Genomic DNA, 14,474 nt, shown 5'->3' on the forward strand with positions numbered 1-14,474 from the left:
AGAGCCCGTGAACCACAACTACTGAGCCCACATGCCACAACTACTGAAGTCCGTGCTCTGCAACAAGAGAAGCCACAGCAAAGCGAAGCCCGTGCACTGCAACAAAGAGTAGCCCCCACTCGCCGCAACTAAAGAAAGCCCACATGCAGCAACGAAGACCCAACACAGCCAAAAATAAATAAATATAATAAATAAATAAACAAAATATCATTAAAAAAAGAATAAACATAGTTATTAAAAAAAAAAACCCACAATCAGATAGTGGTACATAACACACACTAGAATGGTTAAAATTAAAAAGACTGACAATACCAAGTGTTGATGAAGATGTGAAGCAAGTGCAATTCTTATACATTGCTGATGAAGTGTAAAATGTACAACCACTTAGAAAACTATTTGGCAGTTTGCAATAAAGTAAGCCCTATAACCTATAATATTTTTACAAAAAGACCTGCAGAACAATGTTCATAACTGCTTTATTCATAATATCTAAAAATTAGAAACAATCCAAATGAACATCAACAGAAAAATGGGTAAATAGTGGTATATTTATTCAATGGAATACTACTCAGCAATAAACAAGAACAAATTAGTTATACCTGCAATCATATGAATGAATTTGAAAAATATTATGTTGAACAAAAGAAACCAGAATAAAATTATATGATTTCATTTATACCTAGTTCATGAACAAGCAAAATTAATATATGGTGATAGGGCTTCCCTGTTGGCGCAGTGGTTAAGAATCCGCCTGCCAAGGCAGGGGACATGGGTTTGATCCCCGGTCCGGGAAGATCCCACATGCTGCGGAGCAACTAAGCCCGTGTACCACAACTACTGAGCCTGCGCTCTAGAGCCCACACGTCTAGAGCCCGCGCTCCGCAGCAAGAGAAGCCACTTCCATGAGGAGCCCGCCCACAGGAACGAAGACCCAACGCAGCTAACAAAAAATAAATAATAAAGATAAATAAATTTAAAAATATATATATAGTGATAGAAATCAGAACAGCAGTTGACTCTAAAGGTGAAGGATTGACTAAAATAAAGCACAAAGGAACTTTGAGAGGTGATGAAAATGTTCTAGATTTGGATAATGATAACCTGGGTATATACAATTGTCAAAACTCATTGAACTATATAATTAATACCTGTGTATTCTACTGTGTGTAAATTATTCCCCAATAAAGGGAAGGAAAGGCCGTGTACATATCTGCATTAATTTTTTGTTCTCTAGTGCATAGGTAGGTTGAAAATAATAATACGTCTGTTTGCAGTCACTAGAAATAGTAGGAGAAATTTTGCCCCCCATCTCAAGTAAGATAGCAACATTGTCACACAGAATGAATTTTTTCCAAAGGACATCAATTTGAGAACAACTGACAGTGGATCTTTCTCAGTTTACGGGCCACAGGCCACTGGGGAGACTGTACCCTCATAACCATAGACCCGTGTTAATTTCTTAATCAAAGGAGACTGAATATTCAAATATTATCATGTGGGGGAGCTGAAATTTTTGAAAGTTTCTTCGTACTTCTTTCCAGTCGATCTCTCATCTGCAGAGTCAACTACTGGTCTGATTTCTATTACTATATATTAGTTTTGCTTATTCAGGAACTTTACATAAATGGAATCTTTTTTTTTTTTTTTTTTTTTTTTTGCGGTACGCGGGCCTCTCACTGTTGTGGCCTCTCCCGTTGTGGAGCACAGGCTCCGGACGCACAGGCTGAGCGGCCATGGCTCACAGGCCCAGCCGCTCCACGGCATGTGGGATCCTCCCGGACCGGGGCACGAACCCGTGTCCCCTGCATTGGCAGGTGGACTCTCAACCACTGCGCCACCAGGGAAGCCCCTAAATGGAATCTTTTGAAGTATATTTGAAGTATATCTTTTTTATAAAGATGTAGTATGACTGAAAAATATTGGAAACTAGTGACTGTAACAACTGTCTAAATCTTCACTAGTAACCAAACTGAAAAGCAGTTGAAACATGGGCAAGAAAGTATGTGATGCAAGAATATATTTTTTAAAAAACACTGTAGGGAGTTCCCTGGCGGTACAGTGGTTAAGAATCCACCTGCCAAGGCAGGGGACATGGGTTAGATCCCCGGTTCTGGAAGATCCCACATGCCACGGAGCAACTAAGCCCGTGCACCACAACTACTGAGCCTGCGCTCTAGAGCCCGAGGGCCACAGCTACTGAGCCCGCATGCCTAAAGCCCATGCTCCGCAACAAGAGAAGCCACTGCAATGAAAAGCCCTCGCACTGCAACGAAGAGTAGACCCCGCTCACCATAACTAGAGAAAAGCCTGCGCGCAGCAGCAAAGACCCAACGGAGCCAAAATAAATAAATAAATGAAACAAAATAAAAAATAAAATATTAAGAACAAAAAGCACTGTAAACTGCAATGCATTGGGAAAACATACAGAAACACACAGATGATATTTATCTTCAATGAACAATAAAAATCAAGAAATAGTTTTTCACCTTAAGTTTCTGATATATGTGGCGCAGAGAATCTGCAGTTCCCATGTCAGCTTCATCAGGAATACACACAATATCTAGCTTCATTTTCATCTTGAAGTCTGCACATAGAGCCTTTTGGACATCCCTGGTTGTAATGACAATGACTTCTATAGCATGAAAGAAAAAAAGAAGGAAAAATGCAAAAACTCTCATTCATTTAGACAATGGTTACACTTTTTCAATTAGATTTGGTCTGTTTCTAGATTTAGTAATAACAGCTAATATTATTGAGACTTTTCAAAGTATTTTATGTGCATTCTCTCAGTTAATCTTACAGCAATATCATTTTACAAATGAGAAAACTTGGAGTAAAAGAAATGTTCAGGGTACTAAAACTAGTAAACGAGATCTAAGATAAAACTCGCGTCTGTATGATTAGAGCCCACGCTTTAACTAATACATTACACACCACTTCTTCCTGATGTAAAGAATTTAGAAGAGCATTTATCAAAGCATATACAAATAGGATCACATTTTAACTCTTCATTAACTCCAAAGAAAGAGCTATCACCACTCTCCATCAGACAGCCGTTAGTGCTTCACTGAGGATCACAATGAACCCAGTAACAGGCAGTTTCCATGTAATAGATGCCTTCATCTTATCCATGTAGCTATCAATTAATGACAGAAAACTTGGGGTTTTGTCATGGATCTTTGGCAGGGTAATGTAATCCACTGCAATATAACATGTGTTGCTGATATCTGAAGATCAGATTTTAGCATCTCTAAAGTATAACAATTTCCACTACTTGTTCCATGATAGTGCTCAATTATCTCTCCCTTTCACTATAATCATTCTCTTTTCTATTTTCTTCCCTTCTTTCTTCCTCTTTCTTTTTCAAATCATTTAACCTTTCTTCTTTCCTTCTCTCTTTCTTCCTTTCCCCATTTGTCTTTCTTTCAGTCACTAACTCACTCATTCAACCAATAAGTACAAATACATTTAATATATAAAGGATAAATAGGCATTGAGAATTCAGAAATGAACTAAACATGGTCCCTAGTCTTAAGAAACGTAACATGGAAAAATCAGACATGGAAATGATTAATTAAGGAAGGCTTCATGGAAGGGATCGCCTGTGAGGCAGGCCATGATGAATTCAAGTCCAACAAAAATTTCTTTAGTACATACTGTACATAAAATGCTGATGTTACAAAGATGAATTAGACACAGTACCTGCTCTCAGGGAGATCAGTCTCCCATGCCACTAACTACAGCATAAAGCAGGCCTTGAGAGGTACTGAGATAGAAAAACAAAGTGTGATGAAAGCATAGAGGATGATTATGCTCTGATTAAAACCGTTTGTGATTTAAACTCTTTGTGACTTCAAAGAGAAGGTGACACTTCCATAGGTTGGAGAGGACATTTTAGGTAGAGTGAAGGGAGTAACTATAAATACGGGACAGTCAGTCTCATAATTGGACCAGGACTCTTCTGTATGGAGAGAGACTAATGCTAAGCAGGGCCCTGTTAACTTCCCTAAAATCACAAACAATATGGACAGAATGAACATAGAGTTTACTGTTCAACTAAAGAATCCAATGTTTAGGAGACATTCTCCAAATTCTGACTGAGCCTCACTGAGGAGTTTTCTATATACCACAAAAGGCCATCACCAAGCATAACTAAAGATATATAGCAAAAGTAAAAAGAAAAAAAAAGTTATAAATGACAAATCCATAAGAACTTAATAAAGGGAAGTAGTATATTTAAAAGTGTATTAAGATGTGTCCTTCACCTGTGAGAATGAGATCTAAAAAGAAAATCTTTTCTAAAACACATCTCTTTGGGACTTCCCTGGTGGCTCAGTGGTTAAGACTCCACGCTCCCAATGCAGGGGCCCCAGGTTCCACTCCTGATCAGGGAACTAGATCCCACATGCATGCCGCAACTAAGAGTTCACATTTGCATGCCACAACTAAGGAGCCTGTGAGCCACAACTAAGACCCAGCACAACCGAATAACTATTTTTATTTTATTTTATTAAAATAAATATTTTAAAAAATGTTTAATTAAAAAAATAAAACACATCTCTTAACGTCAGTGTCATACAGACTACTGCAAAGAAGTGTTCATGGGTCTGTCTCAAGAAGGTATGAGTGGAATAAACACTGGATCACAACTCTGGGGCCCAGGATCTGGCACCACCTCCATCTGGTATTCTGATTTGCTATATCTAACTATAGGACACCTCAAACTCATTGTGGCCAAAGCCAAACTCATTGTCTTCACTCAAACCTGTTCCTTGGGAAGCAACCTAAATGTCTATCAACAGAGGAATGGATAAAGAAGATGTGGTACATACATACAATGGAATATTACTCAGCCATAAATAGGAACGAAATTGTGCCATTTGCAGAGACGTGGATAGACCCAGAGACTGTCATATAGAGTGAAGTAAGTCAGAAAGAGAAAAACAAATATCGTATAATATCACTTATATGTGGAATCTAGAAAAATGATACAGATGAACTTACGCGTAAAGCAGAAATAGAGACACAGATGTAGAGAACAAACGTATGGATACCAAGGGGGGAAGGGGGGGTGGGATGAATTGGGAAATTGGGATTGACATACATACACTACTATGCATAAAATAGAAAACTAATGAGAACCTACTGTATAGCACAGGGAACTCTACTCAGTGCTCTGTAGTGACCTAAATGGGAAGGAAATCCAAAAAAAGAGGGGATATATGTATACATACAGCTGATTCACTTTGCTGTACAGCAGAAACTAACACAACATTGTAAAGCAACTATATTCCAATAAAAATTAATTAAAAAAAATAAAAGTCACCTGAAATGAAAAACAAAAAAACAAAAAACCTGTTCCTTGTCCCATATTCCCTTTCCTATTATTGGCATCACCATCCACCCAGTTACCCAAGCAAAAAGTAGAAGGAACTCTTGCCATTCTTTCTGCTACCCATCCCCATTAATCAACAACTTTTTCAGATGGTCCTTCTTCTCCATCCTTAGTGCTAATGCTTTAGCTCAGACCCTCTTCATTGCTAGTGTTGACTTTTGTAACAATCTCCTAATTCATCTCCCTGCTTATAGTCTTAACTCCTCCACACTGATCCTTCATGAAGCTTCCAAAGCAATTTTTTTAAAAATCTGAGTTGTCAAATTTATCACCATAAAGTTGTTCACAATATTTACTTATTATCTTTTTTCTTTGTTTTTTTTGCTGCACTGCATGGCTGTGGGATCTCAGTTCCCAGACCAGGGATTGAACCTGGGCCACAGCAGTGAAAGCACCAAATCCTAACCATTAGACCACCAGGTAACTCCCCTGCTCATTATCTTTTTAATGTCTATAGGATCTGTAGTGATGTCCCCTCTCTCATTCCTGTTATTAGTAATTTGTGTTTTCTCTCCTTTTTCTGATCAGTCTAACTAAAGATTTAATAATTTTATTGATTTTTTCCAAAAAACCCCCCATCTTCTGGTTTTACTGATTTTCTCTAACACTTTTGGTTTCTATTTCATTTATTTCTGCTCTTATTATTTTTATCTCCTTCTTTCTTCTTATTTGGGTTTCATTTGCTCTTTTTCCAGCTTGTCAAAGTAGAAGCTTAGATGATAATTTGAGACATTTTTTTCTTTTCTAACAGAGTGCTTAATGCTAAAAAATTTTCTCTAATCATTGCTTTAGCTATATCCCTCAAATTTTAATACACTGGATTTTCATTTTCAGTAAGTTCAAAATATTTTCTAATTTCCCTTCTGGTCAGATGGCCAAAAAGCACATGAAAAGATGCTCAACATCACTAATTATTAGAGAAATGCAAATCAAAACTACAATGAGGTATCACCACATGCTGGTCAGAATGGCCATCATCAAAAAATCTACAAACAATAGATGCTGGAGAGGGTGTGGAGAAAAGGGAACCCTCCTACACTGGTGATGGGAATGTAAATTGATACAGCCACTATGGAGAACAGTATGGAAGTTCCCTAAAAAACTAAAAATAGAACTATTATATGACCCAGCAATCCCACTCCTAGGCATATACTCAGAGAAAACAATAATTTGAAAAGATACATGCACCCCAATGTTCACTGCAGCACTGTGTACAACAGCCAGGACATGGAAGCAACCTAAATGTCCATCAACAGAGGAATGGATAAAGAAGATGCGGTACATATATACAATGGAATATTACTCAGCCATAAAAAAGAACAAAATAATGCCATTTGCAGCAACATGGATGGACCTAGAGATTGTCATACTGAGTGAAGTCAGACACAGAAAGACAAATATCATATGATATCGCTTATATGTAGAATCTAAAAAAAGGGTACGAATGAACTTAGTTACGAAACAGAAGCAGAGTCACAGATGTAGAAAACCAAGGGGATGGGGGGGTAAAATTGGGAGATTGGGTTTGACATAGACACACTACTATATATAAAATAGATAACTAATAAGAACCTACTGTATAACACAGGGAACTCCTCAATTCTCTATAATGGCCTATATGGGAAAATAATCTAAAAAAAAGAGTGGAATATGTATAACTGATTCACTTTGCTGTACACCTGAAACTAACACACATTGTAAATCAACTATACTACAATAAAAATTTTTAAAAAATTTCCCTTGTGGTTTCTTCTTTGGGTTATGTAGAAATATGTGGTTTAATTTCCAAATACTTATGGATTCTCTTGATACCTCTCTGTTATTGATTTCTAATTTAACTCTACTGTGGTCAGAGAATATATTTTGTATGATTTTAATCTTTATAAATTTATTGAGACCTGTTTTATTTTTTAAAATATGGTCAATTTTGGTAAAGGTTCTTAGCACTTGAAAAGGATGTGCATTCTCCTTTACTGGGTGGAATGTCTATAAATGTCAATGTCTACAGTTTGACCTATAAAGGTCAAACTGTAGAAAATCCTAAGGAATCTACAAGAAGCTACAAGAATTAATAATAAGTGTATTTAGCAAAGTTACAGGATGCAAGGTCAGCATAAAGAAATTGTATTTTTATGTACTAGCAACAAACTTCTGGAAACTGGAATAATTACCATTTATGATAACATCAAAAACATCAACTACTTAGAAATAAATCTAACAAAATATGTGTAAGTCCTATACACCAAAAACTATAAAACACTGTTGAGAGAAATTACAAAAGACCTAAATAAATGGAGAGATATACCACGCTCCTGGATCAGAAGACTCAATATTATTACGCTGTGAATTCTCTTCCTACTGATCTATGGATTCAATTCAATCTCAATCAAAATTAAAGCAACCCTATTTGTAGAAACTGATAAGCTGATTCTAAAATTTATATAAAGATGCAAAGGACTTAGAATAGTTAAAACACTAATTTAACCATATTAAACCTCAGTTTAAGCCTTTCACTGGTTCCCCACTGCTTTCAGGAAAAAAATCTAAATTCATCAGCATGCAATACAAGGCCCTTCATAGCATGATCCTTGTTTATTTCTCTCATTACATCTACTCCTCCCCCCTTACACTTGATATTACAGCCAAATAAAATGAAAAGTAGCTGCCAGAACATGCTGTGTTGATCATGACTCTATCTCTGCATACATTATTACTTCTGTATGGAATGCTCTCTCCACACTGGTAGGCCTGGTAATCTATTTTTCAAGACTCAATTCAAGGGTCAGCTACTCTGTAAGCCTTCTCTGAATCCCTCAAGTAGAAACAGCAACTTCCTTATAACAAGCACTTATAATGTGCCTCTGTTATAACATTTATCACATTACACAACGATAATCTGTTTACATGTGTATCTTTCCAATAGACTTTAAGGTTCTAGAAATGAGGGTCTGAGTTAATATTTTCAATTCTGTACCCTAGTGCTTAATATATTACCTGGCACATACAGGTTCTCAGTAAGTACTGACTATGAGGCACTTGTATTCCTCATATCATGTTCTGACATCCTTCCAGGGTTCATCTTAGATCACTGTGGAGATTAGCTCTAAAAAAGTAACACTTAGCACTATCTTCTCAACATTTTTCACACAGCGATAGAGTACTCCTGAGTTCCTAATTTAAAAGGCCAGTCTCCAGCCAACATTGAGTCCTAGTCTTCTTTCATTTGTCCTGTCTCACCCTCATAAAACTGACAAATCACTGGGATCAAACACCCTAAAAGTTTTATGAATACATCTCATTGCCATAACTCACCTTCAAATCCAACACGTTCAAGTAGATTCAATGGGTACCAAATTAAAGGTTTGTTCCCAACTGGAAGCAGAGGTTTGGGAATACCGGAAGTCAGGTCTGTCATCCGAGATCCCCCTCCAACTGCCATTACTACTGCTTGAAATTCCATTTTTACAAACTGCAATCACAGAGAAAAACAAGAGAAAAAGAAGTAACAAAAATCAAAGCACATACAGTATTAATCCTATTTTTAGTTAGGTTATTGATATCCACTTATGACAAATACATCATTTCCAACTCCAATAACCAGAATAAGAAAGACTCCTTAGCTGCAGTCTAAACATCACATTTACCCTATTCTCTTACTCACGGATATATACTCTCAGCTCCAGCCTGGGGAGATGGGCTGGAGGAGGGATATGAATTAAGAAAAAAAAAAAAATCTGGCCCTGGTTCTTGAGTTGCTCACAATTAAGTGAAGACAAATAGAGTAAATTACAATATATTATCATTAATGCCATGGCAGGGATACAGCTAAGATGCAGTAGGCATGTATAGTGACGGTAACACCTAAGTCTTCCTAGAAAAGATGGAAGGTTTTACAGAAAAGTAATGCTTGAGCTGACTCTTAAAGGAGTAGGAGTTTACCAAGTTGGCTTCTGATATGTGAGTTCATAGTCCTTGAAAAAAATTTTAAACTTCTGACTAGAATTAACAGCACAAACACAAGCACATTAGATCTCTGAAAAGTGTGAAATGAGTTAAGATTCTTCTAATAATCCAGTCATTTGCCCCCATCTTCTCATTACCCCCAACTAGAAAGATATCACTATAAACACAAAGGTAGGCTTGTATCTTAACCTAGATTTGCAGAGCCCAATTGCAGAAACAAATCAAATTAACTCCTTTTTTTTTCACACTCAAGGTAATAAATGAACCTGTCTGACATTCAAAAAAATCTCTTTACAGCAGCTACCACAGAAGAGAGGCACAATAAAAGATCATAAATCAAAACCTCAACAAAATACTAGCAAACAGAATCCAACAGCACATTAAAAGGATCATACACCATGATCAAGTGGGGTCTATCTCAGGAATGCAAGGATTCTTCAGTATACGCAAATCAATGAATGTGATAAGCCATATTAACAAATTAAAGGAGAAAAACCATATGATCATATCAATAGATACAGAAAAAGCTTTTGACAAAATTCAACACCCATTTATGATAAAAACCCTCCAGAAAGTAGGCATAGAGGGAACTTACCTCAACATAATAAAGGCCGTATATGACAAACCCACAGCCAACATCATCCTTAATGGTGAGAAACTGAAATCATTTCCTCTAAGATCAGGAACAAGACACGATTGCCCACTCTCACCACTATTATTCAACATAGTTTTGGAAATTTTAGCCACAGCAATCAGAGAAGAAAAAGAAATAAAAGGAATCCAACTCGGAAAAGAAGAAGTAAAACTGTCACTGTTTGCAGATGACATGACACTATACATAGAGAATCCTAAAGATGCTACCAGAAAACTACTAGAGCTAATCAATAAATTTGGTAAAGTAGCAGGATAGAAAATTAATGCAAAGAAATCTCTTGCATTTCTATACACAAATGATGAAAAAGCTGAAAGAGAAATTAAGGAAACACTCCCATTTACCATTACAACAAAAAGAATTAAATACCTAGGAATAAACCTACCTAAGGAAAAGTAAGACCTGTATGCAGAAAACTATAAGACACTGATGAAAGAAATTAAAGATGATACAAACAGATGGAGAGATATACCATGTTCTTGGATTAGAAGAATCAACATTGTGAAAATGACTATACTACCCAAAGCAACATACAAATTCAATGCAATCCCTATCTAACTACCAATGGCATTTTTCACAGAACTAGAAGAAAATATTTCACAATTTGTATGGAAACACAAAAGATCCCGAATAGCCAAAGCAATCTTGAGAAAGAAAAACGGAGCTGGAGGAATCAGGCTCCCTGACTTCAGACTATACTACAAACCTACAGTAATGAAGACAGTATGGTACTGGCACAAAAACAGAAATATAGATCAATGGAACAGCATAGAAAGCCCAGAGACAAACCCACGCACATATGGTCATCTTATTTTTGATAAAGGAGGCAAGACTATACAGTGGAGAAAAGATAGCCTCTTCAATAAGTGGTACTGGGGGACTAGACAGCTACATGTAAAAGAATGAAATTAGAACACTCCCTAACACCATACACAAAAATAAACTCAAAATGGATTAAAGACCTAAATGTAAGGCCAGACACCATAAAACTCTTAGAGGAAAATATAGGCAGAACACTCTATGACATAAATCACAGCAAGATCCTTTTTGACCCACCTCCTAGAGAAGTGGAAATAGAAACAAAATAAACAAATGGGACCTAATGAAACTTAAAAGCTTTTGCACAGCAAAGGAAACCATAAAATAGACGAAAAGACAACCCTCAGAATGGGAGAAAATATTTGCAAATGAAGCAACTGAAAAAGATTAATCTCCAAAATATACAAGCAGCTCATGCAGCTCAATATCAAAAAAAGAAACAACCGGATATCCAAAAATGGGCAGAAGACCTAAACAGACATTTCTCCAAAGAAGATATACAGATTGCCAACAAACACATGAAAGGATGCTCAACATCACTAATCATCAGAGAAATGCAAATCAAAACTCTAATGAGATATCACCTCACACCAGTCAGAATGGCCATCATCAAAAAATCTACAAACAGTAAATGCTGGAGAGGGTGTGGAGGAAAGGGTACCCTCTTTGCACTGTTGGTGGGAATGTAAATTGATACAGCCACTATGAAGAACAGTATGGAGGTTCCTTAAAAAACTAAAAGTAGAACTACCATACGACCCAGCAATCCCACTACTGGGCATATATCTTGAGAAAACCATCATTCAAAAAGAGTCATGCACCACAATGTTCATTGCAGCTCTACCTACAATAGCCAGGACATGGAAGCAACCTAAGTGTCCATCGACAGATGAATGGATAAAGAAGATGTGGCACATATATACAATGGAATATTACTCAGCCATAAAAAGAAATGAAATTGAGTTATTTGTAGTGAGGTGGATGGACCTAGAGTCTGTCATACAGAGTGAAGTAAGTCAGAAAGAGAAAAACAAATACCGTATGCTAACACATATATATAGAATCTTAAAAAAAAGGTTCTAAAGAACCTAGGGGCAGGACAGGAATAAACACGCAGATGCAGAGAATGTAGTTGACATGGGGAGGAGGAAGGGTAAGCTGGGACAAAGTGAGAGAGTGGCATGGACATATATACACTACCAAATGTAAAATAGATAGCTAGTGGGAAGCAACTGCATAGCACAAGGAGATCAGCTCGGTGCTTTGTGTCCACCTAGAGGGGTGGGATAGGGAGGGTGGGAGGGAGATATAAGAGAGAGGAATATGGGGATATATGTATATGTATAGCTGATTCACTTTGTTATACAGCAGAAACTAACACACCATTGTAAAGCAATTATACTCAGATAAAGACGTTAAAAAATCACAAATCCTTATTGATTTAAAATAAAAGTACTCTTTGACTTACAACCATTGATGTAACCTTTTAAAAACAAGTGTGAAATTCAATGTTTAGAAAAAAAAATTATTTAACACCAAACTGGCAAATAATGTTGCACCTTTACCATAATTGTGATCAGTCCTGTGCTCCTCACGTCAGTATCTAATCTACAACACTCACACCCTGTACACCCAAGCACAAAGTGAAGGCTCTTGCACAACATCCACAACTTATAGACGTGGTAATTTCAATTCCAGCAGGCACTGCCTCAAGATTGGAATTTAACTTCAATCTGGCACTGTATAACTCCCATAACATCTGATGTTATGTTGAAAAGAGCTCTGGACCCTTAAGGGTCAAAAGACCTGAGTCTGAGTTCTGGTTCTGCCACTTACAGGTGAGGTAACAAGGGGCCTGACATTTAAAACTCTCAGCGTCCGCAGTTTCTAGAAGGGAGACTGGTGGTTAAGTTCACAGGCCCTCAAGCTAGACTGCCTGGGTCTGAATTCTAGTTCTACCATGAATTAGCTGTGTGATCCAGGGCAAGCTACATAACTTCTCCACCTCAGTCTTCTTAATTTTCTAAGATGAGAATAATTACAGTTTCTAATTCACAGAGATTTATAAATATTAAATGAGTTAATCTATGTAAAGCACACATAATAATGTCAATCCCATGACAAGCATTATGTGTTTGATATTCGACAGGTCATGGAAGCCTTCTGTGCCAGCTGAACCATAATTCTGGTCCCTGTATTGCTATTCTTGCTTCTTAGGTTGCCTTTCTCCTGTGCCTAGTATTTAATCACCTATTAGACTTTTAAGACTCAGTTCAAGGACCACCTTGCCTAAAAAGCCATTCTTATCCGTTCCCACCCTCCTGGAGACGTAACTCTTTTCTCCTTAAGTGCTTCCACTCTACTATGTACAGATCATCTCTACCTTTACAGGCTGTATTGCGCATTTATTTAAACGTCTATTTCTTATGAGTTCCTTGACTGTCACTGCTGTATCCCCAGTACTTGACACAACTCCCGTCAGATGCGAGGCACTCAATCAGTGCTCTGTGGAATGAGCATCTGTGAACCTCACAACAACCCCGTGGTAAGACTCAAGCTCAAACATTAGAACCCAGGTCACTAGGTTCACAGAGGTTCCTGCTCTCAATGAGGCTCTGGGTGATAATCATGAACATAACCATCCATGATACCAGGCAGCCTGTCAAATGTCTCTGTCACTACCACGACTCTGGGTGATGGGAATCAAGGCAAAGACGCGTTAGCCACTCAAGTTTTAAAGGGGGTGCTCATGGCATCCCAGACCTGCCTCCGTCATAGCACACACTGCCTTCTCCCTTTGTAAACTGGTAAGATAAAACACCGTATCATAACTGACCTCTCAGCCAGACCTTATTGTATTTCACTGTCTTGCACCTAAACAACCAAAAACAGAATAAATGAACGAAGGACTTAAGTGTAAAGGACTAGGCACTGTGCTCAGGGCGTCTGGTCCTGGGTCTGGTGCTCACTCGCTGTGACTTCTAGCAGATCCTCCCCTCCCTGAAACTCAGTTTCCCCATCTGTTGCACGAGGTGGCTGGCTCGGATTCTCCCCCGAGCTTCCGTCTAGTTCGGGCACTTGGCTCTGAGGCCGGGTCGGGCAGGCACTCGAGCTGGCGACTCAGACTCTGCACCCCCGCCAGCCACTCAGGCCCTCCTTAACCAGGCTCGAGGAGCCCGCCTCCCTCCGGTGCAGCGAAGCCCGGCGGCCTCCACCGCGCGGCTCACCCCGCCAGCCAGCTCGTGCGCAGCCTGGCAGCGCACCAGCCGCAGCTTTACCTCAGGCCCCCGCTCGCCACAACCGCTCGCTCGGGTGGCTCCCCACGCCGCCGCCGACTGACAGCCCAAAGGCGCAGGCGCGCGATGGCCGGGCAGATCGATGGGACGAGCTGGGCAGGCCCGCGGAGAAGGAACGAGCACCGAGTGATAGATGCCGGCCAAGAAGGGCACGGCGGGGAGGAGGGGAGGAGGCGAGGAGGCGGGGACGCCTGAGCCTTTTCGTTCATTCACACATCACCAAGGCCCACTGAGCGTCCCTCACAGGGCAGGGGAACTAGTCACAACCTCTTCCTTCAGGCAGTTCTCCTTCTAGGACCTGGCCTCAACTGCCACTCTGCGAAAAGAGAGCTCTTTGGGAGCTGCGGTT

General features: G+C 38.8%; 1 protein-coding gene across 2 annotated transcripts in view; it reads right to left on the minus strand.

Annotated features, from left to right (window-relative positions):
• EIF2B3 (eukaryotic translation initiation factor 2B subunit gamma) overlaps positions 1 to 14,203 on the minus strand; it is a 148,276-nt gene extending 134,073 nt beyond the window's left edge. For both annotated transcript variants that reach the window (XM_082613349.1, XM_082613348.1), the window contains exons 1-3: positions 14,108 to 14,203; positions 8,708 to 8,864; positions 2,487 to 2,632 (exon numbers count right to left, since the gene is read on the minus strand). In XM_082613349.1, the coding sequence (XP_082469475.1) occupies positions 2,487 to 2,632; positions 8,708 to 8,855 (294 nt within the window). In that variant the 5' untranslated portion in view covers positions 8,856 to 8,864; positions 14,108 to 14,203. The remainder of the gene's footprint in view (positions 1 to 2,486; positions 2,633 to 8,707; positions 8,865 to 14,107) is intronic.
• Positions 14,204 to 14,474: the final 271 nt, after the last annotated feature.

The sequence above is a fragment of the Mesoplodon mirus genome (genome assembly GCF_964341445.2).
Source record: "Mesoplodon mirus genome assembly, chromosome: 3".
Lineage (NCBI taxonomy): Eukaryota > Metazoa > Chordata > Mammalia > Artiodactyla > Ziphiidae > Mesoplodon > Mesoplodon mirus.